Source organism: Coregonus clupeaformis, chromosome 14, assembly GCF_020615455.1.
Source record: "Coregonus clupeaformis isolate EN_2021a chromosome 14, ASM2061545v1, whole genome shotgun sequence".
In the NCBI taxonomy this organism is placed as follows: Eukaryota; Metazoa; Chordata; class Actinopteri; order Salmoniformes; family Salmonidae; genus Coregonus; species Coregonus clupeaformis.
In genome coordinates this window covers 15336575-15363683 of record NC_059205.1, presented here as the reverse complement: position 1 = coordinate 15363683, position 27109 = coordinate 15336575, and the positions used below count along the sequence as shown (strand labels likewise).

The 27109-nt window shown below is 44.5% G+C and overlaps 4 protein-coding genes across 6 annotated transcripts in view; 3 read left to right on the top strand and 1 right to left on the bottom strand.

Annotated features, from left to right (window-relative positions):
* Positions 1-1679, top strand: part of LOC123492352 (mitogen-activated protein kinase kinase kinase 20-like) — a 9394-nt gene extending 7715 nt beyond the window's left edge. The window contains exons 10-11 of the mRNA XM_045224719.1: positions 28-166; positions 389-1679. Coding sequence (XP_045080654.1) covers positions 28-166; positions 389-1228 — 979 coding nt within the window. The 3' untranslated portion in view covers positions 1229-1679. The remainder of the gene's footprint in view (positions 1-27; positions 167-388) is intronic.
* Positions 1281-27109, bottom strand: LOC121581344 (dynein axonemal heavy chain 11-like). Its single transcript, XM_045224718.1, is given in 24 exon segments — positions 1281-2308; positions 2310-2368; positions 2445-2585; positions 2718-2830; positions 2915-3030; positions 3141-3323; positions 3439-3681; positions 3757-3876; positions 4017-4208; positions 11311-11400; positions 11493-11630; positions 11823-11950; positions 12082-12230; positions 14417-14624; positions 14701-14841; positions 17357-17469; positions 17552-17667; positions 17778-17885; positions 18003-18245; positions 18325-18444; positions 18585-18776; positions 26415-26504; positions 26597-26734; positions 26927-27109. Coding segments are annotated over 24 exon segments (3468 nt in total). The 5' UTR covers positions 27065-27109; the 3' UTR covers positions 1281-2119.
* Positions 6767-10462, top strand: LOC121581554 (cyclin-dependent kinase 5 activator 1-like). Of its 2 annotated transcripts, none has more exons than XM_045224723.1 (2): positions 6767-6784; positions 8885-10462. In XM_045224723.1, the coding sequence occupies exon 2, from the start codon at positions 8897-8899 to the stop codon at positions 9854-9856; it is 960 nt and encodes a 319-aa protein (XP_045080658.1). In that variant the 5' UTR covers positions 6767-6784; positions 8885-8896; the 3' UTR covers positions 9857-10462. The 2 variants fall into 2 exon arrangements, with proteins under 2 accessions (XP_045080658.1, XP_041752986.2); XM_041897052.2 differs by lacking the exon at positions 6767-6784 and adding an exon at positions 8375-8592.
* On the top strand, positions 21874-25572 carry LOC121581170 (cyclin-dependent kinase 5 activator 1-like). Of its 2 annotated transcripts, none has more exons than XM_041896589.2 (2): positions 21874-21888; positions 23989-25572. In XM_041896589.2, exon 2 carries the CDS (start codon positions 24001-24003, stop codon positions 24958-24960), a length of 960 nt encoding a protein of 319 aa, XP_041752523.2. In that variant the 5' UTR covers positions 21874-21888; positions 23989-24000; the 3' UTR covers positions 24961-25572. The 2 variants fall into 2 exon arrangements, with proteins under 2 accessions (XP_041752523.2, XP_041752521.2); XM_041896587.2 differs by lacking the exon at positions 21874-21888 and adding an exon at positions 23227-23696.

The following is a 27109-nucleotide window of genomic DNA, read 5'->3' as shown; positions in this document are numbered from 1 at the left end:
GATTAACAGTAGGTCTCCTCTCTGTAGGTGTGAGATAGATGCTACGTTGGAGAGGTTGCGGAGGCTGGAGAGAGACCTGAGTACCAAAGAGAAGGAGCTGGAGGAGAGGGAGAGAAGACTGAGACTGTGGGAGGAGAGATTGATGGAGAGGTCCAATGTCACCCCTGTGAGTAGCCTACATATTTGCCGGGTTTCAAAGACCATGATGCTTCATTCATAAACATTTTCTATTTGTTTTACAACCTTATTTGAGATTTAGATATTAGAAACAGTCATGTTGTATGGTGTCAAAGCCCAGCATCCCTAGAGTAACAACACATTTATAGTGTGGTTAATGATGACATCTGGGTTGTGTTCAACTGCCCCCCCATCTCTTTCTCTCTTTCAGTTCTTCTCCCCCATAGCATCAGGCATCAGCTCGGAGTCGTTCTTCCGTTCTCAGTCTCAGGAGTCCAACAGCGCCAAGATATCCTGCCTTATCAGAACCCTCAGCAACGGAGAGAGGGAGAGGGGGATGGAGGGAGGGATAGACAGGGGGATAGGTGGGTTCCAGTCCATGATTAGGGGCTTCTCAAGCAGTCTTGGGGAGGCGGATGGGGATGGAGGGATAGAGGTAACCTGGGGGGAGAGAGAGAAGGAGAGGGGGACGGAGGGAGGGATAGAAGGGGGTCGGCTGGAGCTAGGGGAAGGGGGGAGGCTACAAATCATGCTAAAGGGGTTCCAGGGTGGGATTGGAGAGGTAGATGGGGAGACAGAGAGGGAGGAGAGGGGATGGGGGGAGACTGGGAGACAAGAGGGATGGAGGGAGGTAACGAAGGAGGAGAGGGTGGTGGAGGGGGGGAGTGTGGAGGGAGGGAGGATGCAGTCAATGTTTAGGGAGCTGAGTGGGGGGAGTATGGTTGGGTTTGGGGATATGCTCTCTCTGGATGATATTGGGGGGATAGAGAGGATAGGGGACATGGATATGAATATGAACATGGGGGTGGTAGGGGTCAGGGGTGACATGGCTAATGTTGGGGTCATAAGTCATAAGGTCAGGAGTGAGTTAGGGGTCAGAGGTCAGGGGGTGAGGTCGGGGGTACAGGTGAGCATGCGGACAACATCCAATCAGAACTCTTCTAAGACCTGCAGCGTACGACAGGGAACCAAAATCAATATGGCCGCCACCGCCGCGACGCTGGACATGAACATGATGGACCTGGGCTGGTCTGACGACGACAGTGACTAGGAGAACACACAAACACTATTTTGTTTCTGTTATGTCATTTTCTTTTTTAATTGAAGCCAAACGTATACACGCCCCTGTGTGTGAGGACTGTAGGGGATAATGGTGAAGAATTATGAGCAGTGTGGATTTCCTCCTGCTAACTGTCATGTTGTTCTGGGCCCGGTTTCCCAAAAGCATCCTAAGGCTAAGTTCATCCATAAAGTTCTAACAATGAACTTAGCCTTAGGATGCTTTTGGGAAACCGGGCCCTAGTCTATTGAAGCTTTTAAAGTGACATGTAACTGATGTGCCATATTAACAAGTGTTACATAGACCATAGAGCACTTGAACACCACTCCTTTTTAGATGCTAGGACTAGGTAAAGGGTACCATCCAATGTTTTCTGCTTTTAGATTTGTACACTTGTTAGACGATACAGTTGATTTGTTCAAAATAATAAGCTTTGAAGTAATGGGCTCTTACTGTGATCAAATGTGTGAAACTATTTTGCAGCTTGTACTGTATTGTTTTTCAATAAATTCAGAAAAATACAGATATATTCATACTAATTCATATGAAAAAAACTTAATATAGCTTTATACATTATCATATAGCTTTCAGGTGCTAAAACAGTACTATACAAATTCCTTTTATATTTCAATAGCAGCATGAAACCTGGCTTGAGGGATATGTAGTAAAACATGCGTATTTTACATAAAATAACTTTTCTCACACTTAGCAACATAATGCAGAAAATACACACCCTACGAATAACTAAAGAAAAAACTACCTTGCCTCTTTCCAACCTCAAAAAAACCCTTTTTAACCAACAGTCTTGTAGAGCATCAGGCCCCTCATCCTTCTCCACCTTCACCTCATTTCTCTCACAAGCAGAGTTCCTACCCTGACAGCTCACACACTGAGCAGCAGTGCCACCCCAGCCAGTACCCACTTGGCTGGTCTCTCTCTGGTCTTGAGGCTGAAGGTCCAGACATAAGTGGTTCCTCTCAGCTTGGTCTTGTACAGGGGACACTCATAGATGTTACGCATCTCCTGTCTGTCGTTAGGTACGGCTCGGACTGAGATGACTGGCATGGAGGGGGGTTAACTCCTTCAGACGAGCCTCAGTGATCACCCCACCCTGAGTGTCCCATCTTGCACCTATGGGACAAAGAGGGAAAAATGAAGATAAATGAACTAGGATGTATGTGTTCATGAGAAGGAGAGGAGTGTATACCTTCCATGTACAGTCCGTATACGTATGCTCCCTCTCTGGCAGGCTGGTTGAACTCTTCCTTAAATTTCTTAGTCACATCCACAGTCAGGTTCATCTTATCTAACGGCCACTCATTCTTACGAGCCAGAGACTGCATCACCGCTGGAGGGAGAGAGGGTAGTTGAGCAAATAATTCCACTGAACAGAGAATACCAAGAGGCAACTGACAGTTACAACATAAGTTGGTTGGGTATGTTGTTTGTAAGTGTGTAGGGGGATGTGCGTGTATGTTACCTGTTAAGAAGGACTGTGGGTTAAAGAGTCCAGACAGCCAGACGACGGTGGGCAGAGCCAGGTCCTGTGTCCAGCTGTCCAGCTCTCTACAGCGCAGCAACACGTCATTATACCTGGTAAACACACACACACACACATAGCAACACATCATCTTAAGTACACGTTGGGACAGTGGGAGAGTACACACAGTGACTCACCACTGGGCCAGGCTGTAAGTGGAGGGGTAGGCCAGTTTGGTCCAGGTGTCTGGGACGTTATCAAAGAACAGAGCTGACTGGATCTGCTCCATCTCTGAGGAGATAGCCAGCTCACCCTGGAAGGAGAAAAAAACATCACTGTTATGAGAGACAACTACCAATTCACCCTTATGTCATCTATCAGTCCTACTCTAATTTCCCAGCTGACCCCTAGCCCCTAACCCACCTTCAGCCCCAGGTCCAGCTCCTTGAGTGAGCGTCGTATCTCGTAGATGAGCGTGTTCATACGTTCACACTCCTGGAAGCAGACCAGGATGTATGGTGATCTCTCAGCAGTCTTAGACGTGATGTCTGACATGTTGTACTCTTCTGGAAGCTTCTCCAACACCTCGTCTAGGATGGTCTTCACCTGCAGGGAGGATGAGGGATGAGTGTGTGTGGGTCCGCTGTATGTGTGTGTCTGCTATGAGTGTGTCTGTTATGAATATGCCTGGTGTGTGTGTGTGTGTGTCTCTCACACACACCTTCTCCTCTACGGTCTGTGAAGCCCCCTCTCCCATCACAGAATCAGGTGACTGCAGCTCCAGCAGTGTGTGGAAGAGGTTATCAGAGGTCACCGTCAGAAACTCTATCTCTGCGTTGGGGTGTAGTCCATAATGCACCGGGCTCTCGTGGGGCAGCATCTCATCTACGTAACCATGGTAACCCTGGTAGTCCAGGTTGGAGGGAACCACAAAGCCCGGAGCCAGAGCCAACTTCCTGTCAAACTGGTGAGAAACAGGATGGAAAGGGTGTAGGTTTATTTTTAACACTATCATCACAATCGTAACACACACACACACCTGGTTGGGCTGCATATATTCCTCCAGGTAGGTTCTACAGAGTCTTCTGTCCCAGTCGTCTGTGATGTGACCTCCATACACGATCTCTCCAAACAGATAGCGCAAGTCCTCCCACGGCACCTAAACATGCGCAAGCACACACACGCACACACAAAATACATGAACAATGACTCATCATCATCATCAATATAAACATCATCAATCATCAATACAGTCATGATCATCACCATCCTGATCACTATACCACGGTAAACAGTGACCTGTGAGTTGGCCTCCAGGTAGTTGTAGAGCACGTTGACAGAGATGGTGAGGTCTCCAGTGTTAAAGGGGTATTTCCTGTTCCAACCCTGAGGACCGAACTTACGCCTCTCAGCCACACAGGCATGAAAATAACACAGAGAGAACAGGATGGTCTTAAACTCCTGCTCTCTACTGCACTGATCCAATATGTCCTACAGAGAGATAGACAGAGAGAGAGAGAGAGAGCGAGAGAGAGAGAGAGCGAGGGTGGTTGTGGAAGGAGTTTGTGGGATATTGATAATATACAGTTGAAGTCGGAAGTTTACATACACTAGACATTAAAACTAGTTTTTCAACCACTCCCATTTCCTTTTAACAAACTATAGTTTTGGCAAGTCGGTTAGGACTTCTAATATGTGCATGACACAAGTAATTTTTCCAACAATTGTTTACAGACAGATTATTTCACTTATAATTCACTGTATCACAATTCCAGTGTGTCAGAAGTTTACATATACTAAGTTGACTGTGCCTTTAAACAGCTTGGAAAATTCCAGATAATGATGTCATGGTTTTAGAAGCTTCTGATAGGCTAATTGACATCATTTGAGTCAATTGGAGGTGTACCTGTTGATGTATTTCAAGGCCTACCTTCAAACTCAGTGCCTCTTTGCTTGACATCGTGGGAAAATCAAAGGAAATCAGCCAAGACCTCAGAATAAAAATTATAGACCTCCACAAGTCTGGTTCATCCTTGGGAGCAATTTCCAAGCGCCTAAAGGTGCCACGTTCATCTGTACAAACAATAGTACGCAAGTATAAACACCATGGGACCACGCAGCTGTCATACCGCTCAGGAAGAAGACGCGTTTTGTCTCCTAGAGATGAATGTACTTTGGTGCGAAAAGTGCAAATCAATCCCAGAACAACAGCAAAGGACCTTGTGAAGATGCTGGAGGAAACAGGTACAAAAGTATCTATATCCACAGTAAAACGAGTCCTATATCGACATAACCTTAAAGGCCGCGCAGCAAGGAAGAAGCCACTGCTCCAAAACCGCCATAAAAAACCCAGACTATGGTTTGCAACTGCACATGGGGACAAAGATTGTACTTTTTGAGAAATGTCCTCTGGTCTGATGAAACAAAAATAGAACTGTTTGGCCATAATGACCATCGTTATGTTTGGAGGAAAAAGGGGAACCTTGCAAGCCGAAGAACACCATCCCAAAAGTGAAGCACGGAGGTGGCAGCATCATGCTGTGGGGGTGCTTTGCTGCAGGAGGGACTGGTGCACTTCACAAAATAGATGGCATCATGAGGAAGGAAAATTATGTTGATATATTGAAGCAACATCTCAAGACATCAGTCAGGAAGTTAAAGTTTGGTCACAAATGAGTCTTCCAAATGGACAATGACCCCAAGCGTACTTACAAAGTTGTGGCAAAATGGCTTAAGGACAACAAAGTCAAGGTATTGGGGTGGCCATCACAAAGCCCTGACATCAATCCTATAGAAAATGTGTGGGCAGAACTGAAAAAGCGTGTGCGAGCAAGGAGGCCTACAATCCTGACTCAGTTACACCAGCTCTGTCAGGAGGAATGGGCCAAAATTCACCCAACTTATTGTGGGAAGCATGTGGAAGGATACCCGAAATGTTTGACCCAAATTAAACAATTTAAAGGCAATGCTACCAAATACTAATTGAGTGTATGTAAACTTCTGACCCACTGGGAATGTGATGAAAGAAATAAAAGCTGAAATAAATCATTCTCTCTACAATTATATTATATATTATATTACAATTATATATAAAAAAAAGATGTATTCACTAACTGTAAGTCACTCTGGATAAGAGCGTCTGCTAAATGACTAAAATGTAAGATAGCCCTATTTGATAAAAGACCAAGTCCATATTATGGCAAGAACAGCTCAAATAATCAAAGAGAAATGACAGTCCATCATTACTTTAAGACATGAAGGTCAGTCAATACGGAAAACTTCAACAACTTTGAAAGTTTCTTCAAGTGCAGTCGCAAAAACCATCAAGTGCTATGATGAAACTGGCTCTCATGAGGACTGCCACAGGAATGGAAGACCCAGAGTTACCTCTGCTGCAGAGGATATGTTAAATAGAGTTACCAGCCTCAGAAATTGCAGACCAAATAAATGCTTCACAGAGTTCAAGTAACAGACACATCTCAACATCAACTGTTCAGAGGAGACTGTGTGAATCAGGCCTTTGTGGTCGATTTGCTGCAAAGAAACCACTACTAAAGGACACCAATAATTAGAAGAGACTTGCTTGGGCAAAGAAACACGAGCAGTGGACATTAGACCGATGGAAATTTGTCCTTTGGTCTGGAGTCCAAATTGGAGATGTATGGTTCCAACTGCCGTGTCTTTATGAGACGTGGTGTGGGTGAACGGATGATCTCTGCATGTGTATTTCCCACCGTAAGCATGTAGGAGGAGGTGTTATGGTGTGGGGGTGCTTTGCTGGTGACACTGTCTGTGATTTATTTAGAATTCAAGGCACACTTAACCAGCATGTCTACCGCAACATTCTGCAGCGATACACCATCCCATCTAGTTTGGGCTTAGTGGAACTATAATTTGTTTTTCAACAGGACAATGAACCAACACACCTCCAGCCTGTGGAAGGACTATTTTACCACGAATGAGAGTGCTGCATCAGATGACCTTGCCTCCACAATCCCCCGACCTCAACCCAATTGAGATGGTTTGGGATGAGTCGGACCACAGAGTGAAGGAAAAGCAGCCAACAGGTGCTCAGCATATGTGGGAACTCCTTCAAGACTGTTGGAAAAGCATTCTAGGTGAAGCCAGTAGTGTGCAAAGCTGTCATCAAGGCAACTGTTTTTTAATTTTTTTAATTTCACCTTTATTTAACCAGGTAAGCCAGTTGAGAACGAGTTCTCATTTACAACTGCCACCTGGCCAAGATAAAGCAAAGCAGTGCAATAAAAACAACAACACAGAGTTACATATGGGGTAAAACAAAACATAAAGTCAAAAATACTACAGAAAATATATACAGTGTGTGCAAATGTAGAAAGTTATGGAGGTAAGGCAATAAATAGGCCATAGTGCAAAATAATTACAATTAGTATTAACACTGGAATTATAGATGTACAAGAGATAATGTGCAAAAAGAGATACTGGGGTGTAAATTAGCAAAATAAATAACAATATGGGGATGAGGTAGTTGGGTGGGCTAATTTCAGATGGGCTGTGTACAGGTGCAGTGATCAGTAAGGTGGTCTGACAACTGATGCTTGAAGTTAGATAAGTGTCTCCAGCTTCAGAGATTAGGATAAGCTAAGATAAGGAGGGGATTTGCCTAGAAGTGATTTATAGATGGCCTGGAGCCAGTGGGTTTGGCAACGAATATGTAGTGTGGACCAGCCAACAAGAGCATACAGGTCGCAGTGGTGGGTAGTATATGGGACTTTGGGCGGGTGAAGAGCATGCATTTCATTTTACTTGTGTTTAAGAGCAGTTGGAGGCTACGGAAGTTGTGTTGTATGGCATTGAAGCTCGTTTGGAGGTTTGTTAACACAGTGTCCAATGAAGGGCGAGATGTATACAAAATGGTGTCGTCTGCCTAGAGGTGGATCTGAGAATCACCTGCAGCAAGAGCGGTGTTTGAAGAATCTCAAATATAAAATATATTTTTATGTGTTTAATACTTTTTTGGTTACTACATGATTCCATATGTGTTATTTCATAGTTTTGATGTCTTCACTATTATTCTACAATGTAGAAAAACCCTTGAATGAGTAGGTGTGTCCAAACCTTTAACTGGTATGGTATATCTTTTTTTATAACTTTGGAGTGTAGTTTTAGACGTTTTTATTTGAGCTACTGCTGGTTCTTATGTTGCGTTTTACACGAAAAGGCTATTTAGCCTACTTCTATAACGCATTTTAAGCTAGTCCTTCAGTCAGTCCTGACATAGAAGTAGGCCTGTATGCTCCCCACTTCAAATAGCGATTATAGGCGAGCACCTATTTGTCCCTAGGCTAAATGCTCATTATCGGAGTAGATTGCTAAAGTGAAATGACTAACGCACCCTTTAGGGGGAAGAATAGTCTGGTGGTGAACGAGATAAGCGCGCACCTGACAGAGGTGCCAATTTAATTTGACAGACCATTGAGATCCATGCAAAACACTCGCAGATACATGTTATTCATCCATTGAGGCCATAAATATAACGCTGTAGCGTAGCAGTCACTCAAAGATTATTTCGTTTTCAACGGATTGAGCTAGGCTATAGCAAATATGAGGCAAATTCTATCATGGCGAAAATCTGACTTTATTTATTTGTGTTATTTATTTATTTTTGCCAACATTAAACTTAATCTTTCACAAAATCGCCTCTATGACATGCCTCTTTATTACGACGGGGACACACAATTTCAGAACGCTCGATTTCAGAACCTTGGACAATTCCGATGTTCACAACCATAACAGCCTTGAACTCAAAGCACCTGGACAACCCGTCTTTACCTTTCAATTAACGAAGAAAATATTGAATTATCTTTACAATTTTTCACATATCAACTTGAAATCAGTGAGTAATATTTTTGTTTTGCTTTGAAATGTTATATTGCTCATGTTTATGAACACATAACCCTAATGTCTATGCTTAATACTCTTTGATTTAGATTATGTCCCACGTGGAACCCTATTTCCTATATATTGCACTACTTTGACCAGACTCCTATAGGCCTTGGTAAAAAGCAGTGCACTATATAGGGAATAGGTTGCCATCTGGGAGACACCCAGAGCTGAGCTAGATAGGCCTACTGAACTGATGCCATGCATTTCATTTTGCTAATATTGAAGCATTTTGTTTTCCACAGGCACTATTGACCATGGGATCCGCAATGTCTATCTCACTCCGCGAGAAGGCAGTCCACTTCAAAGATGGGCCGGACACGGTGGGCCACTTCTTTGAAGTCCAGACCCGTAAGAGCGGCAAAGACAAGACCCTGAAGCGCTACTCGCCATGGAGGTGGATAGTGAAGAAGAAGGGCTCCAAGAAGGTGCACCCCCACGAGAACACCAACCAAAACAACATCGCCCATCTGAGTAACGAGAACCTGGAGAAGTCTCAGTCCTCCTCCAACTTGTCCACCCTCACCCTGGAGAAGTCTCAATCCTGTGACAAGCTGTCCACCCAGTACCAGAGCACTCCAGCCATCGCCAACAGCTCCAACAACGCCGCCTCGTCGGTCGAGAAGGCCCCTTTGACCAACTCCAACACGGCCCCCGACACGCCCCAGACGGTGATCGTCCAGGACCTCGACACGCCCAAGAGGCTGGTGATGGTCCATGCTACTACCGGCGAGCTGCTGCGCTGCCTGGGTGAGTTCCTGTGCCGGCGCTGCTACCTGATCCAGGACATGTCTTCCATGGACCCGGAGCTGTGGCTGCGGGTGGTTGACTGTTATCTGCTGGTCAACTGCTATCAGAACCAGAGCTGCATCAACCCGGCCATGGTGGTCTTCCTCTACATGCTGTGCCGCGAGGCGGTCTCCTCCGAGGTGGCCACCTTGCATGAGCTGCAAGCCGTGCTGCTTACCTGCCTCTACACGACCTGCTCCTACATTGGCAACCAGATCTCCTACCCCCTGGGACCCTTCCTGGTGGAGACCTGCAGGCAGACCTTCTGGATCCGCTGCATGTCCATCACCAAGCTGATGAGTGGTAAGATGCTCCAGATGAACACAGACCCTAACTTCTTCTCCCAGATGTTTGCTGACCTGAAGAACGAGAGCCAGAAGGAGGAGAAGAAGAGCCGCCTGCTCAGCGGTGTGTACAGCACTCAGTGAGGGACCTAGGGTAGAGGGGCCAGGGGAGGGGAGGGGCCTACTATAGCCTGACATTTCAAAATGGGAGGGAGGAGGATTGGTTCAGGGAATGGGTAGAGGGTGAGCTTTGATGGGAAAATATGATTTATAGATTTTAAGGGTTAATATGAGGGTTAATTTGGCTTGAAAGAGAACACAAATCGGTAGGTATGAATGTGTAGAGGACTGAGGCTGTAGCTTACTATCTACTGTACCAGCTGACTGTCTGACGTGTGCACTGCCTACCACGGGAGGATTGGAGGCACACGAGTGACTGTGCTAGTGCTCACATCACACAGGCTGCAGCCTACCAGCCTACTGTTCTGACTGTGTGAGATGTGCACTTTCTACCACGGGAGGGAAGGAGGCACCCTTGTGTGAGTGGGCTAGTGCTCAGATCATGGTTGAACAGACAAGCTGCAACCCTGCCGCTTTAGACTGTGAAGTGAACACCCATGTTCCCCCACAGCAAGCACAGGACTGGACAGTTCTGGGGGACAGGGGTTCGTTTGAGGACCATTGGTTCTGATGAACTTGAACGAACAGTGTGACTGTTTTGGAATAAAATGCTATATATATTCTCTTAAACATCCAGTGTTGTGTCCTTATTATTTTACAATTGATATTTTCCATGTCATTTTGAGATCTTGGTGGAGATAATACTTTACCAGTGGTGGAAAAAGTACCCAATTCAGTAAAACTTGAGTAAAAGTAAAGAAAATGACTCAAGTAAAAGTGAAAGTCACCCAGTAAAATACTACTTCAGTAAAAGTCTAAAAGTATCTGGTTTTAAATGTACTTAAGTATCAAAAGTGAAAGCAAAGGCTATATATCAAATTCCTTATATTATGCTAATTGCCTTTATTTTTATTTATTTATGGGAAGTCAGGGACACAGTTCAACAATCTTTTACAAACCAGATCAGAGGCAGTAGGGATGCATTTTTCTTAATAAGTACATGAATTTGACCGTTTTGCTGTCCTGCCTGAGCATTAGAAATGTAACGAGCACATATTTTATTTCAGAATGTAGTCAAGTAGAAGTAAAAGTTGTAAAAAATATAAAAACTCAAGTAAAGTACAGATACCTCAAAGTAGTACTTCAAATTATTTTTACTTAGTTACTTTACACCACTGTACTTTACTAATGATTAGTAAATGTTTTATAAGGGTCTATATTAAACATCTAATAAATTATCCAATAATTCATTTGAAAGTTTATAAATAACTATGTATAGCTTACTAACATTTGCAAATGTAGAAACAGCAATTAGTAAATAGTGAGAACTGTTTATAATAGCCTTATAAATGATCTATTACTGGACATTATTATAAAGTGTGAATCAAACATTTGATGAGATTATTTTGAACAATAATTTCAATTGCCCATCCCTAACACCAGTGGACAGACATACATTAATACACACATTCCTGTACCTGGTCGAAGTTGTCCAGAGCAGCATGAAGGTTGGCATGCATGCCAGTGGGAGGCTCGTTGGTGATCTTGATGGCATTCTCCAGGATGCCCTGAGTGAGGAGAGGAGAACAAACACACTTTTAAATTAGGAAAACACACCGTGTTATTATAAATGCATGTGTGTGTATGTGTGTGTGTGTACCTGAGGGATGATGTGCTCCTGTGGTGTGGGGGCAGGCTCAGCACTAATAAACACTCTGTAGTCCTGGTGACTGCCCTCACAGCAGCGTTCCAGAAGCTTCTCCAACGACCCCAGCCAGCGAGCCACCAGGTGGATATTCTGACAGAGATGAATGAATGAATGACTGAATGAATTAATTAATGGATGAATGGATGGATGGATGAACAAATGTAAGCGCGAACAAACTAATAAATTGATTAATGAAACAATGAATGGATGGAAGGATGGATGGATGCAATGATGAATGAATGAATTATGTTTTATGTACAGTATATAGCAGGATAGCCATACCTGTAAAATGACCCAGTGTCCCTCCTTAGCAGCCATCTCCATGGCGACCTCAGCCACAGCCTCCTGACCCTGACCCAAAGACACATTGTGGAGTTTCCCCAGGTCTATGGTGAACCCCAACTTCCTGCCTGTTACCATGGAAACAATATTTTCTCAGTGTGTGTGTGTGCTAAATGACGTAAATGTAAATGTAAATGTGTCATATTCATGCAGATTTACAGTGCTCTTTACATTACAAAATTAGTTGTCTTAGTGTTACCCAGTGACTCCACGTCTTTGAGAGGGTCTACTCCAGGAGACAGGATGAAGAATACAGGCGAGGCAGGTCCACTCTCTCTGAAGGACTTAGCAAACTCTGTCTTCCTCCCCTCTGTATACTTCACCCCCAACTTCTCCTCCACAAAGTTCCTACAGACAGAAAGAGAGTGCGCGAGAGCGAGGGGAGCGTATGTGGAGGGAGATTGATCGTCATTATAATTTGCCAGAGACATATAAAAGATGGGGATGGAGGGAGAGAAGAGGAGAGGGAGAGAAGAGGAGAGGGAGAGAAGACTGAGACTGTGGGAGGAGAGATTGATGGAGAGGTCCAATGTCACCCCTGTGAGTAACCTACATAATTGCCGGGTTTCAAAGACCATGATGCTTCATTCATAAACATTTTCTATTTGTTTTACAACCTTATTTGAGATTTAGATATTAGAAACAGTCATGTTGTATGGTGTCAAAGCCCCGCATCCCTAGAGTAACAACACATTTATAGTGTGGTTAATGATGACATCTGGGTTGTGTTCAACTGCCCCCCCCATCTCTTTCTCTCTTTCAGTTCTTCTCCCCCATAGCATCAGGCATCAGCTCGGAGTCGTTCTTCCGTTCTCAGTCTCAGGAGTCCAACAGCGCCAACATATCCTGCCTTATCAGAACCCTCAGCAACGGAGAGAGGGAGAGGGGGATGGAGGGAGGGATAGACAGGGGGATAGGTGGGTTCCAGTCCATGATTAGGGGCTTCTCAAGCAGTCTTGGGGAGGCGGATGGGGATGGAGGGATAGAGGTAACCTGGGGGGAGAGAGAGAAGGAGAGGGGGACGGAGGGAGGGATAGAAGGGGGTCGGCTGGAGCTAGGGGAAGGGGGGAGGCTACAAATCATGCTAAAGGGGTTCCAGGGTGGGATTGGAGAGGTAGATGGGGAGACAGAGAGGGAGGAGAGGGGATGGGGGGAGACTGGGAGACAAGAGGGATGGAGGGAGGTAACGAAGGAGGAGAGGGTGGTGGAGGGGGGGGGTGTGGAGGGAGGGAGGATGCAGTCAATGTTTAGGGAGCTGAGTGGGGGGAGTATGGTTGGGTTTGGGGATATGCTCTCTCTGGATGATATTGGGGGGATAGAGAGGATAGGGGACATGGATATGAATATGAACATGGGGGTGGTAGGGGTCAGGGGTGACATGGCTAATGTTGGGGTCATAAGTCATAAGGTCAGGAGTGAGTTAGGGGTCAGAGGTCAGGGGGTGAGGTCGGGGGTACAGGTGAGCATGCGGACAACATCCAATCAGAACTCTTCTAAGACCTGCAGCGTACGACAGGGAACCAAAATCAATATGGCCGCCACCGCCGCGACGCTGGACATGAACATGATGGACCTGGGCTGGTCTGACGACGACAGTGACTAGGAGAACACACAAACACTATTTTGTTTCTGTTATGTCATTTTCTTTTTTAATTGAAGCCAAACGTATACACGCCCCTGTGTGTGAGGACTGTAGGGGATAATAGTGAAGAATTATGAGCAGTGTGGATTTCCTCCTGCTAACTGTCATGTTGTTCTGGGCCCGGAATTCCCAAAAGCATCCTAAGGCTAAGTTCATCCATAAAGTTCTAACAATGAACTTAGCCTTAGGATGCTTTTGGGAAACCGGGCCCTAGTCTATTGAAGCTTTTAAAGTGACATGTAACTGATGTGCCATATTAACAAGTGTTACATAGACCATAGAGCACTTGAACACCACTCCTTTTTAGATGCTAGGACTAGGTAAAGGGTACCATCCAATGTTTTCTGCTTTTAGATTTGTACACTTGTTAGACGATACAGTTGATTTGTTCAAAATAATAAGCTTTGAAGTAATGGGTTCTTACTGTGATCAAATGTGTGAAACTATTTTGCAGCTTGTACTGTATTGTTTTTCAATAAATTCAGAAAAATACAGATATATTCATACTAATTCATATGAAAAAACTTAATATAGCTTTATACATTTTCATATAGCTTTCAGGTGCTAAAACAGTACTATACAAATTCCTTTTATATTTCAATAGCAGCATGAAACCTGGTTTGAGGGATATGTAGTAAAACATGCGTATTTTACATAAAATAACTTTTCTCTCACTTAGCAACATAATGCAGAAAATACACACCCTACGAATAACTAAAGAAAAAACTACCTTGACTCTTTCCAACCTCAAAAAAGCCCTTTTTAACCAACAGTCTTGTAGAGCATCAGGCCCCTCATCCTTCTCCACCTTCACCTCATTTCTCTCACAAGCAGAGTTCCTACCCTGACAGCTCACACACTGAGCAGCAGTGCCACCCCAGCCAGTACCCACTTGGCTGGTCTCTCTCTGGTCTTGAGGCTGAAGGTCCAGACATAAGTGGTTCCTCTCAGCTTGGTCTTGTACAGGGGACACTCATAGATGTTACGCGTCTCCTGTCTGTCGTTAGGTACGGCTCGGACTGAGATGACTGGCATGGAGGGGGTTAACTCCTTCAGACGAGCCTCAGTGATCACCCCACCCTGAGTGTCCCATCTTGCACCTATGGGACAAAGAGGGGAAAATGAAGATAAATGAACTAGGATGTATGTGTTCATGAGAAGGAGAGGAGTGTATACCTTGCATGTATAGTCCGTATACGTATGCTCCCTCTCTGGCAGGCTGGTTGAACTCTTCCTTAAATTTCTTAGTCACATCCACAGTCAGGTTCATCTTATCTAACGGCCACTCATTCTTACGAGCCAGAGACTGCATCACCGCTGGAGGGAGAGAGGGTAGTTGAGCAAATAATTCCACTGAACAGAGAATACCAAGAGGCAACTGACAGTTACAACATAAGTTGGTTGGGTATGTTGTTTGTAAGTGTGTAGGGGGATGTGCGTGTATGCAAATCTGACCATAACTCTATCCTCCTGATTCCTGCTTATAAGCAAAAACTAAAGCAGGAAGCACCAGTGACTCGGTTAATAAAAAAGTGGTCAGATGACGCAGATGCTAAGCTACAGGACTGTTTTGCTAGCACAGACTGGAACATGTTCCGGGATTCTTCAGACAGCATTGAGGAGTACACCACATCAGTCACTGGCTTCATCAATAAGTGCATCGATGATGTCGTCCCCACAGTGACCGTACGTACATACCCCAACCAGAAGCCATGGATTACAGGAAACATCCGCACTGAGCTAAAGGGTAGAGCTGCCGCTTTCAAGGAACGGGACTCTAACCCGGACGCTTATAAGAAATCCCGCTATGACCTCCGACGAACCATCAAACAGGCAAAGAGTCAATACAGGTCTAAGATTGAATCATACTACACTGGCTCTGACGCTCGTCGGATGTGGCAGGGCTTGAAAACTATTACAGACTACAAAGGGAAGCACAGCCGCGAGCTGCCCAGTGACACAAGCCTACCAGACGAGCTAAACCACTTCTATGCTCGCTTCGAGGCAAGCAACAATGAAGCATGCATGAGAGCACCAGCTGTTCCGGATGACTATGTGATCACGCTCTCCGTAGCCGATGTGAGTAAGACTTTTAAGCAGGTCAACATTCACAAGGCCGCAGGGCCAGACGGATTACCAGGACGTGTACTCCGAGCATGTGCTGACCAACTGGCAAGTGTCTTCACTGACATTTTCAACATGTCCCTGACTGAGTCTGTAAACCCAACATGTTTCAAGCAGACCACCATAGTCCCCGTGCCCAAGGACTCTAAGATAACCTGCCTAAATGACTACTGACCCGTAGCACTGACGTCTGTAGCCATGAAGTGCTTTGAAAGGCTGGTCATGGCTCACATCAACAGCATTATCCCAGAAACCCTAGACCCACTCCAATGTGCATACCGCCCCAACAGATCCACAGATGATGCAATCTCTATCGCACTCCACACTGCCCTTTCCCACCTGGACAAGAGGAACACCTACGTGAGAATGCTATTCATTGACTACAGCTCAGCATTCAACACCATAGTGCCCTCTAAGCTCATCACTAAGCTAAGGATCCTGGGACTAAACATCTCCCTCTGCAACTGGATCCTGGACTTCCTGACGGGCCGCCCCCCAGGTGGTAAGGGTAGGTAACAACACATCTGCCACACTGATCCTCAACACGGGGGCCCCTCAGGGGTGCGTGCTCAGTCCCCTCCTGTACTCTCTGTTCACCCATGACTGCATGGCCAGGCACGACTCCAACACCATCATTAAGTTTGCCGAAGACACAACAGTGGTAGGCCTGATCACCGACAACGATGAGACAGCCTATAGGGAGGAGGTCAGAGATCTGGCCGTGTGGTGCCAGGACAACAACCTCTCCCTCAACGTGACCAAGACAAAGGAGATGATTGTGGACTACAGGAAAAAAAAGAGGACTGAGCACGCCCCCATTCTCATCGACAGGGCTGTAGTGGAACAGGTTGAGAGCTTCAAGTTCCTTGGTGTCCACATCACCAACGAACTATCATGGTCCAAACACACCAAGACAGTCGTGAAGAGGGCACGACAAAGCCTATTCCCCCTCAGGAGACTAAAAAGATTTGGCATGGGTCCTCAGATCCTCAAAAAATTCTACAGCTGCACCATCGAGAGCATCCTGACTGGTTGCATCACCGCCTGGTATGGCAACTGCTTGGCCTCCGACCGCAAGGCACTACAGAGGGTAGTGCGTACGGCCCAGTACATCACTGGGGCAAAGCTTCCTGCCATCCAGGACCTCTATACCAGGCGGTGTCAGAGGAAGGCCCTCAAAATTGTCAAAGACTCCAGCCACCCTAGTCATAGACTGTTCTCTCTGCTACCGCACGGCAAGCGGTACCGGAGTGCCAAGTCTAGGTCCAAAATACTTCTCAACAGCTTCTACCCCCAAGCCATAAGACTCCTGAACAGCTAATCATGGCTACCCGGACTATTTGCACTGCCCCCCCCACCCCATCCTTTTTACGCTGCTGCTACTCTGTTAAGTATTTATGCATAGTCACTTTAACTCTACCCACATGTACATATTACCTCAACTACCTCAACTAGCCGGTGCCCCCCGCACATTGACTCTGCAACGGTACCCCCCTGTATATATAGCCTCCCTACTGTCACTTTATTTTACTTCTGCTCTTTTTTTTTCTCAACACTTTTTTTGTTGTCGTTTTATTCTTACTTTTTTGTTTAAAATAAATGCACTGTTGGTTAAGGGCTGTAAGTAAGCATTTCACTGTAATGTCTGCACCTGTTGTATTTGGCGCATGTGACCAATAAAATTTGATATGATTTGATTTGATGTTACCTGTTAAGAAGGACTGTGGGTTAAAGAGTCCAGACAGCCAGACGACGGTGGGCAGAGCCAGGTCCTGTGTCCAGCTGTCCAGCTCTCTACAGCGCAGCAACACGTCATTATACCTGGTAAACACACACACACACATAGCAACACATCATCTTAAGTACACGTTGGGACAGTGTGAGAGTACACACAGTGACTCACCACTGGGCCAGGCTGTAAGTGGAGGGGTAGGCCAGTTTGGTCCAGGTGTCTGGGACGTTATCAAAGAACAGAGCTGACTGGATCTGCTCCATCTCTGAGGAGATAGCCAGCTCACCCTGGAAGGAGAAAAAAACATCACTGTTATGAGAGACAACTACCAATTCACCCTTATGTCATCTATCAGTCCTAGTCTAATTTCCCAGCTGACCCCTAGCCCCTAACCCACCTTCAGCCCCAGGTCCAGCTCCTTGAGTGAGCGTCGTATCTCGTAGATGTCTGACATGTTGTACTCTTCTGGAAGCTTCTCCAACACCTCGTCTAGGATGGTCTTCACCTGCAGGGAGGATGAGGGATGAGTGTGTGTGGGTCCGCTGTATGTGTGTGTCTGCTATGAGTGTGTCTGTTATGAATATGCCTGGTGTGTGTGTGTGTGTGTGTCTCTGACACACACCTTCTCCTCTACGGTCTGTGAAGCCCCCTCTCCCATCACAGAATCAGGTGACTGCAGCTCCAGCAGTGTGTGGAAGAGGTTATCAGAGGTCACCGTCAGAAACTCTATCTCTGCGTTGGGGTGTAGTCCATAATGCACCGGGCTCTCGTGGGGCAGCATCTCATCTACGTAACCATGGTAACCCTGGTAGTCCAGGTTGGAGGGAACCACAAAGCCCGGAGCCAGAGCCAACTTCCTGTCAAACTGGTGGGAAACAGGATGGAAAGGGTGTAGGTTTATTTTTAACACTACCATCACAATCGTAACACACACACACACACACCTGGTTGGGCTGCATATATTCCTCCAGGTAGGTTCTACAGAGTCTTCTGTCCCAGTCGTCTGTGATGTGACCTCCATACATGATCTCTCCAAACAGATAGCGCAAGTCCTCCCACGGCACCTAAACATGCGCAAGCACACACACGCACACACAAAATACATGAACAATGACTCATCATCATCATCAATATAAACATCATCAATCATCAATACAGTTATGATCATCACCATCCTGATCACTATAACACGGTAAACAGTGACCTGTGAGTTGGCCTCCAGGTAGTTGTAGAGCACGTTGACAGAGATGGTGAGGTCTCCAGTGTTAAAGGGGTATTTCCTGTTCCAACCCTGAGGACCGAACTTACGCCTCTCAGCCACACAGGCATGAAAATAACACAGAGAGAACAGGATGGTCTTAAACTCCTGCTCTCTTCTGCACTGATCCAATATGTCCTACAGAGAGAAAGACAGAGAGAGAGAGAGCGAGAGAGAGAGAGCGAAGGTGGTTGTGGAAGGAGTTTGTGAGATATTGATAATATACAGTTGAAGTCGGAAGTTTACATACACTTAGGTTGGAGACATTAAAACTAGTTTTTCAACCACTCCCATTTCCTTTTAACAAACTATAGTTTTGGCAAGTCGGTTAGGACTTCTAATATGTGCATGACACAAGTAATTTTTCCAACAATTGTTTACAGACAGATTATTTCACTTATAATTCACTGTATCACAATTCCAGTGGGTCAGAAGTTTACATATACTAAGTTGAAAGTGCCTTTAAACAACTTGGAAAAGTCCAGAAAATGATGTCATGGCTTTAGAAGCTTCTGATAGGCTAATTGACATCATTTGAGTCAATTGGAGGTGTACCTGTTGATGTATTTCAAGGCCTACCTTCAAACTCAGTGCCTCTTTGCTTGACATCGTGGGAAAATCAAAGGAAATCAGCCAAGACCTCAGAATAAAAATTATAGACCTCCACAAGTCTGGTTCATCCTTGGGAGCAATTTCCAAATGCCTAAAGGTGCCACGTTCATCTGTACAAACAATAGTACGCAAGTATAAACACCATGGGACCACGCAGCTGTCATACCGCTCAGGAAGAAGACGCGTTTTGTCTCCTAGAGATGAATGTACTTTGGTGCGAAAAGTGCAAATCAATCCCAGAACAACAGCAAAGGACCTTGTGAAGATGCTGGAGGAAACAGGTACAAAAGTATCTATATCCACAGTAAAACGAGTCCTATATCGACATAACCTTAAAGGCCGCGCAGCAAGGAAGAAGCCACTGCTCCAAAACCGCCATAAAAAACCCAGACTATGGTTTGCAACTGCACATGGGGACAAAGATTGTACTTTTTGAGAAATGTCCTCTGGTCTGATGAAACAAAAATAGAACTGTTTGGCCATAATGACCATCGTTATGTTTGGAGGAAAAAGGGGGACCTTGCAAGCCGAAGAACACCATCCCAAAAGTGAAGCACGGAGGTGGCAGCATCATGCTGTGGGGGTGCTTTGCTGCAGGAGGGACTGGTGCACTTCACAAAATAGATGGCATCATCAGGAAGGAAAATTATGTGGATATATTGAAGCAACATCTCAAGACATCAGTCAGGAAGTTAAAGTTTGGTCACAAATGAGTCTTCCAAATGGACAATGACCCCAAGCGTACTTACAAAGTTGTGGCAAAATGGCTTAAGGACAACAAAGTCAAGGTATTGGAGTGGCCATCACAAAGCCCTGACATCAATCCTATAGAAAATGTGTGGGCAGAACTGAAAAAGCGTGTGCGAGCAAGGAGGCCTACAAACCTGACTCAGTTACACCAGCTCTGTCAGGAGGAATGGGCCAAAATTCACCCAATTTATTGTGGGAAGCATGTGGAAGGCTACCCGAAATGTTTGACCCAAATTAAACAATTTAAAGGCAATGCTACCAAATACTAATTGAGTGTATGTAAACTTCTGACCCACTGGGAATGTGATGAAAGAAATAAAAGCTGAAATAAATAATTCTCTCTACAATTATTCTGACATTCTTAAAATAAAGTGGTGATCCTAACTGACCTAAAACAGGGAATTTTTACTAGGATTAAATGTCAGGAATTGTGAAAAACTTAGTTTAAATGTATTTGGCTAAGGTGTATGTAAACTTCCGACTTCAACTGTATTAGGACAGCAGTTAGGGATGGGGAGGTACTTGAATATTCAAACCGAGCTTAGGCTAGAATTGGATCAACTGTTGTAAGTATTTCGATTCTTAAGACATTCTTGCACACAAGGATATACCATGATATATATATATACACAGTTCCAGTCAAAAGTTTGGACACACCTACTCATTCCAGGGTTTTTCTTTATTTTTACTATTTTCTACATTGTAGAATAATAGTGAAGACATCAAAACTATGAAATAACACATATGGAATCATGTAGTAACCAAAAAAGTGTTATAAAATATATTTTGATTTGTTTATTTGAGATTCTTCAAAGAAACCACCCTTTGCCTTGACAGCTTTGCACACTCTTGGCATTCTCTCAATCAGCTTCATGGGGTAGTCATCTGGAATGCATTTCAATTAACAGCTGTGCCTTCTTAAAAGTTAATTTGTGGAATTTCTTCCCTTCTTAATGTGTTTGAGCCAATCAGTTGTGTTGTGACAAGGTAGGGGTGGTATACAGAAGATAGCCCTATTTGATAAAAGACCAAGTCCATATTATGGCAAGAACAGCTCAAATAATCAAAGAGAAATGACAGTCCATCATTACTTTAAGACATGAAGGTCAGTCAATACGGAATACTTCAACAACTTTGAAAGTTTCTTCAAGTGCAGTCGCAAAAACCATCAAGTGCTATGATGAAACTGGCTCTCATGAGGACTGCCACAGGAATGGAAGACCCAGAGTTACCTCTGCTGCAGAGGATAAGTTAAATAGAGTTACCAGCCTCAGAAATTGCAGACCAAATAAATGCAGACACATCTCAACATCAACTGTTCAGAGGAGACTGTGTGAATCAGGCCTTCGTGGTCGATTTGCTGCAAAGAAACCACTACTAAAGGACACCAATAATTAGAAGAGACTTGCTTGGGCAAAGAAACACGAGCAGTGGACATTAGACCGATGGAAATTTGTCCTTTGGTCTGGAGTCCAAATTGGAGATGTATGGTTCCAACTGCCGTGTCTTTGTGAGACGTGGTGTGGGTGAACGGATGATCAACGCATGTGTATTTCCCACCGTAAAGCATGTAGGAGGAGGTGTTATGGTGTGGGGGTGCTTTGCTGGTGACACTGTCTGTGATTTATTTAGAATTCAAGGCACACTACATGGCTACCGCAACATTCTGCAGCGATACACCATCCCATCTGGTTTGGGCTTAGTGGAACTATAATTTGTTTTTCAACAGGACAATGAACCAACACACCTCCAGCCTGTGGAAGGACTATTTTACCACGAATGAGAGTGCTGCATCAGATGACCTTGCCTCCACAATCCCCCGACCTCAACCCAATTGAGATGGTTTGGGATGAGTCGGACCACAGAGTGAAGGAAAAGCAGCCAACAGGTGCTCAGCATATGTGGGAACTCCTTCAAGACTGTTGGAAAAGCATTCTAGGTGAAGCCAGTAGTGTGCAAAGCTGTCATCAAGGCAACTGTTTTTTAATTTTTTTAATTTCACCTTTATTTAACCAGGTAAGCCAGTTGAGAACGAGTTCTCATTTACAACTGCCACCTGGCCAAGATAAAGCAAAGCAGTGCAATAAAAACAACAACACAGAGTTACATATGGGGTAAAACAAAACATAAAGTCAAAAATACTACAGAAAATATATACAGTGTGTGCAAATGTAGAAAGTTATGGAGGTAAGGCAATAAATAGGCCATAGTGCAAAATAATTACAATTAGTATTAACACTGGAATTATAGATGTACAAGAGATAATGTGCAAATAGAGATACTGGGGTGTAAATTAGCAAAATAAATAACAATATGGGGATGAGGTAGTTGGGTGGGCTAATTTCAGATGGGCTGTGTACAGGTGCAGTGATCAGTAAGGTGGTCTGACAACTGATGCTTGAAGTTAGATAAGTGTCTCCAGCTTCAGAGATTAGGATAAGCTAAGATAAGGAGGGGATTTGCCTAGAAGTGATTTATAGATGGCCTGGAGCCAGTGGGTTTGGCAACGAATATGTAGTGTGGACCAGCCAACAAGAGCATACAGGTCGCAGTGGTGGGTAGTATATGGGACTTTGGGCGGGTGAAGAGCATGCATTTCATTTTACTTGTGTTTAAGAGCAGTTGGAGGCTACGGAAGTTGTGTTGTATGGCATTGAAGCTCGTTTGGAGGTTTGTTAACACAGTGTCCAATGAAGGGCCAGATGTATACAAAATGGTGTCGTCTGCCTAGAGGTGGATCTGAGAATCACCAGCAGCAAGAGCGGTGTTTGAAGAATCTCAAATATAAAATATATTTTTATGTGTTTAATACTTTTTTGGTTACTACATGATTCCATATGTGTTATTTCATAGTTTTGATGTCTTCACTATTATTCTACAATGTAGAAAAACCCTTGAATGAGTAGGTGTGTCCAAACCTTTAACTGGTACGGTATATCTTTTTTTATAACTTTGGAGTGTAGTTTTAGACGTTTTTATTTGAGCTACTGCTGGTTCTTATGTTGCGTTTTACACGAAAAGGCTATTTAGCCTACTTCTATAACGCATTTTAAGCTAGTCCTTCAGTCAGTCCTGACATAGAAGTAGGCCTGTATGCTCCCCACTTCAAATAGCGATTATAGGCGAGCACCTATTTGTCCCTAGGCTAAATGCTCATTATCGGAGTAGATTGCTAAAGTGAAATGACTAACGCACCCTTTAGGGGGAAGAATAGTCTGGTGGTGAACGAGATAAGCGCGCACCTGACAGAGGTGCCAATTTAATTTGACAGACCATTGAGATCCATGCAAAACACTCGCAGATACATGTTATTCATCCATTGAGGCCAGAAATATAACGCTGTAGCGTAGCAGTCACTCAAAGATTATTTCGTTTTCAACGTATTGAGCTAGGCTATAGCAAATATGAGGCAAATTCTATCATGGCGAAAATCTGACTTTATTTATTTGTGTTATTTATTTATTTTTGCCAACATCAAACTTAATCTTTCACAAAATCGCCTCTATGACATGCCTCTTTATTACGACGGGGACACACAATTTCAGAACGCTCGATTTCAGAACCTTGGACAATTCCGATGTTCACAACCATAACAGCCTTGAACTCAAAGCACCTGGACAACCCGTCTTTACCTTTCAATTAACGAAGAAAATATTGAATTATCTTTACAATTTTTCACATATCAACTTGAAATCAGTGAGTAATATTTTTGTTTTGCTTTGAAATGTTATATTGCTCATGTTTATGAACACATAACCCTAATGTCTATGCTTAATACTCTTTGATTTAGATTATGTCCCACATGGAACCCTATTTCCTATATATTGCACTACTTTGACCAGACTCCTATAGGCCTTGGTAAAAAGCAGTGCACTATATAGGGAATAGGTTGCCATCTGGGAGACACCCAGAGCTGAGCTAGATAGGCCTACTGAACTGATGCCATGCATTTCATTTTGCTAATATTGAAGCATTTTGTTTTCCACAGGCACTATTGACCATGGGATCCGCAATGTCTATCTCACTCCGCGAGAAGGCAGTCCACTTCAAAGATGGGCCGGACACGGTGGGCCACTTCTTTGAAGTCCAGACCCGTAAGAGCGGCAAAGACAAGACCCTGAAGCGCTACTCGCCATGGAGGTGGATTGTGAAGAAGAAGGGCTCCAAGAAGGTGCACCCCCACGAGAACACCAACCAAAACAACATCGCCCATCTGAGTAACGAGAACCTGGAGAAGTCTCAGTCCTCCTCCAACTTGTCCACCCTCACCCTGGAGAAGTCTCAATCCTGTGACAAGCTGTCCACCCAGTACCAGAGCACTCCAGCCATCGCCAACAGCTCCAACAACGCCGCCTCGTCGGTCGAGAAGGCCCCCTTGACCAACTCCAACACGGCCCCCGACACGCCCCAGACGGTGATCGTCCAGGACCTCGACACGCCCAAGAGGCTGGTGATGGTCCATGCTACAACCGGCGAGCTGCTGCGCTGCCTGGGTGAGTTCCTGTGCCGGCGCTGCTACCTGATCCAGGACATGTCTTCCATGGACCCGGAGCTGTGGCTGCGGGTGGTTGACCGTTATCTGCTGGACAACTGCTATCAGAACCAGAGCTGCATCAACCCGGCCATGGTGGTCTTCCTCTACATGCTGTGCCGCGAGGCGGTCTCCTCCGAGGTGGCCACCTTGCATGAGCTGCAAGCCGTGCTGCTTACCTGCCTCTACACGACCTGCTCCTACATTGGCAACCAGATCTCCTACCCCCTGGGACCCTTCCTGGTGGAGACCTGCAGGCAGACCTTCTGGATCCGCTGCATGTCCATCACCAAGCTGATGAGTGGTAAGATGCTCCAGATGAACACAGACCCTAACTTCTTCTCCCAGATGTTTGCTGACCTGAAGAACGAGAGCCAGAAGGAGGAGAAGAAGAGCCGCCTGCTCAGCGGTGTGTACAGCACTCAGTGAGGGACCTAGGGTAGAGGGGCCAGGGGAGGGGAGGGGCCTACTATAGCCTGACATTTCAAAATGGGAGGGAGGAGGATTGGTTCAGGGAATGGGTAGAGGGTGAGCTTTGATGGGAAAATATGATTTATAGATTTTAAGGGTTAATATGAGGGTTAATTTGGCTTGAAAGAGAACACAAATCGGTAGGTATGAATGTGTAGAGGACTGAGGCTGTAGCTTACTATCTACTGTACCAGCTGACTGTCTGACGTGTGCACTGCCTACCACGGGAGGATTGGAGGCACACGAGTGACTGTGCTAGTGCTCACATCACACAGGCTGCAGCCTACCAGCCTACTGTTCTGACTGTGTGAGATGTGCACTTTCTACCACGGAAGGGAAGGAGGCACCCTTGTGTGAGTGGGCTAGTGCTCAGATCATGGTTGAACAGACAAGCTGCAACCCTGCCGCTTTAGACTGTGAAGTGAACACCCATGTTCCCCCACAGCAAGCACAGGACTGGACAGTTCTGGGGGACAGGGGTTCGTTTGAGGACCATTGGTTCTGATGAACTTGAACGAACAGTGTGACTGTTTTGGAATCAAATGCTATATATATTCTCTTAAACATCCAGTGTTGTGTCCTTATTATTTTACAATTGATATTTTCCATGTCATTTTGAGATCTTGGTGGAGATAATACTTTACCAGTGGTGGAAGAAGTACCCAATTCAGTAAAACTTGAGTAAAAGTAAAGAAAATGACTCAAGTAAAAGTGAAAGTCACCCAGTAAAATACTACTTCAGTAAAAGTCTAAAAGTATCTGGTTTTAAATGTACTTAAGTATCAAAAGTGAAAGCAAAGGCTATATATCAAATTCCTTATATTATGCTAATTGCCTTTATTTTTATTTATTTATGGGAAGTCAGGGACACAGTTCAACAATCTTTTACAAACCAGATCAGAGGCAGTAGGGATGCATTTTTCTTAATAAGTACATGAATTTGACCGTTTTGCTGTCCTGCCTGAGCATTAGAAATGTAACGAGCACATATTTTATTTCAGAATGTAGTCAAGTAGAAGTAAAAGTTGTAAAAAATATAAAAACTCAAGTAAAGTACAGATACCTCAAAGTAGTACTTCAAATTATTTTTACTTAGTTACTTTACACCACTGTACTTTACTAATGATTAGTAAATGTTTTATAAGGGTCTATATTAAACATCTAATAAATTATCCAATAATTCATTTGAAAGTTTATAAATAACTATGTATAGCTTACTAACATTTGCAAATGTAGAAACAGCAATTAGTAAATAGTGAGAACTGTTTATAATAGCCTTATAAATGATCTATTACTGGACATTATTATAAAGTGTGAATCAAACATTTGATGAGATTATTTTGAACAATAATTTCAATTGCCCATCCCTAACACCAGTGGACAGACATACATTAATACACACATTCCTGTACCTGGTCGAAGTTGTCCAGAGCAGCATGAAGGTTGGCATGCATGCCAGTGGGAGGCTCGTTGGTGATCTTGATGGCATTCTCCAGGATGCCCTGAGTGAGGAGAGGAGAACAAACACACTTTTAAATTAGGAAAACACACCGTGTTATTATAAATGCATGTGTGTGTATGTGTGTGTGTGTACCTGAGGGATGATGTGCTCCTGTGGTGTGGGGGCAGGCTCAGCACTCATAAACACTCTGTAGTCCTGGTGACTGCCCTCACAGCAGCGTTCCAGAAGCTTCTCCAACGACCCCAGCCAGCGAGCCACCAGGTGGATATTCTGACAGAGATGAATGAATGAATGACTGAATGAATTAATTAATGGATGAATGGATGGATGGATGAACAAATGTAAGCGCGAACAAACTAATAAATTGATTAATGAAACAATGAATGGATGGAAGGATGGATGGATGCAATGATGAATGAATTAATTATGTTTTATGTACAGTATATAGCAGGATAGCCATACCTGTAAAATGACCCAGTGTCCCTCCTTAGCAGCCATCTCCATGGCGACCTCAGCCACAGCCTCCTGACCCTGACCCAAAGACACATTGTGGAGTTTCCCCAGGTCTATGGTGAACCCCAACTTCCTGCCTGTTACCATGGAAACAATATTTTCTCAGTGTGTGTGTGTGCTAAATGACGTAAA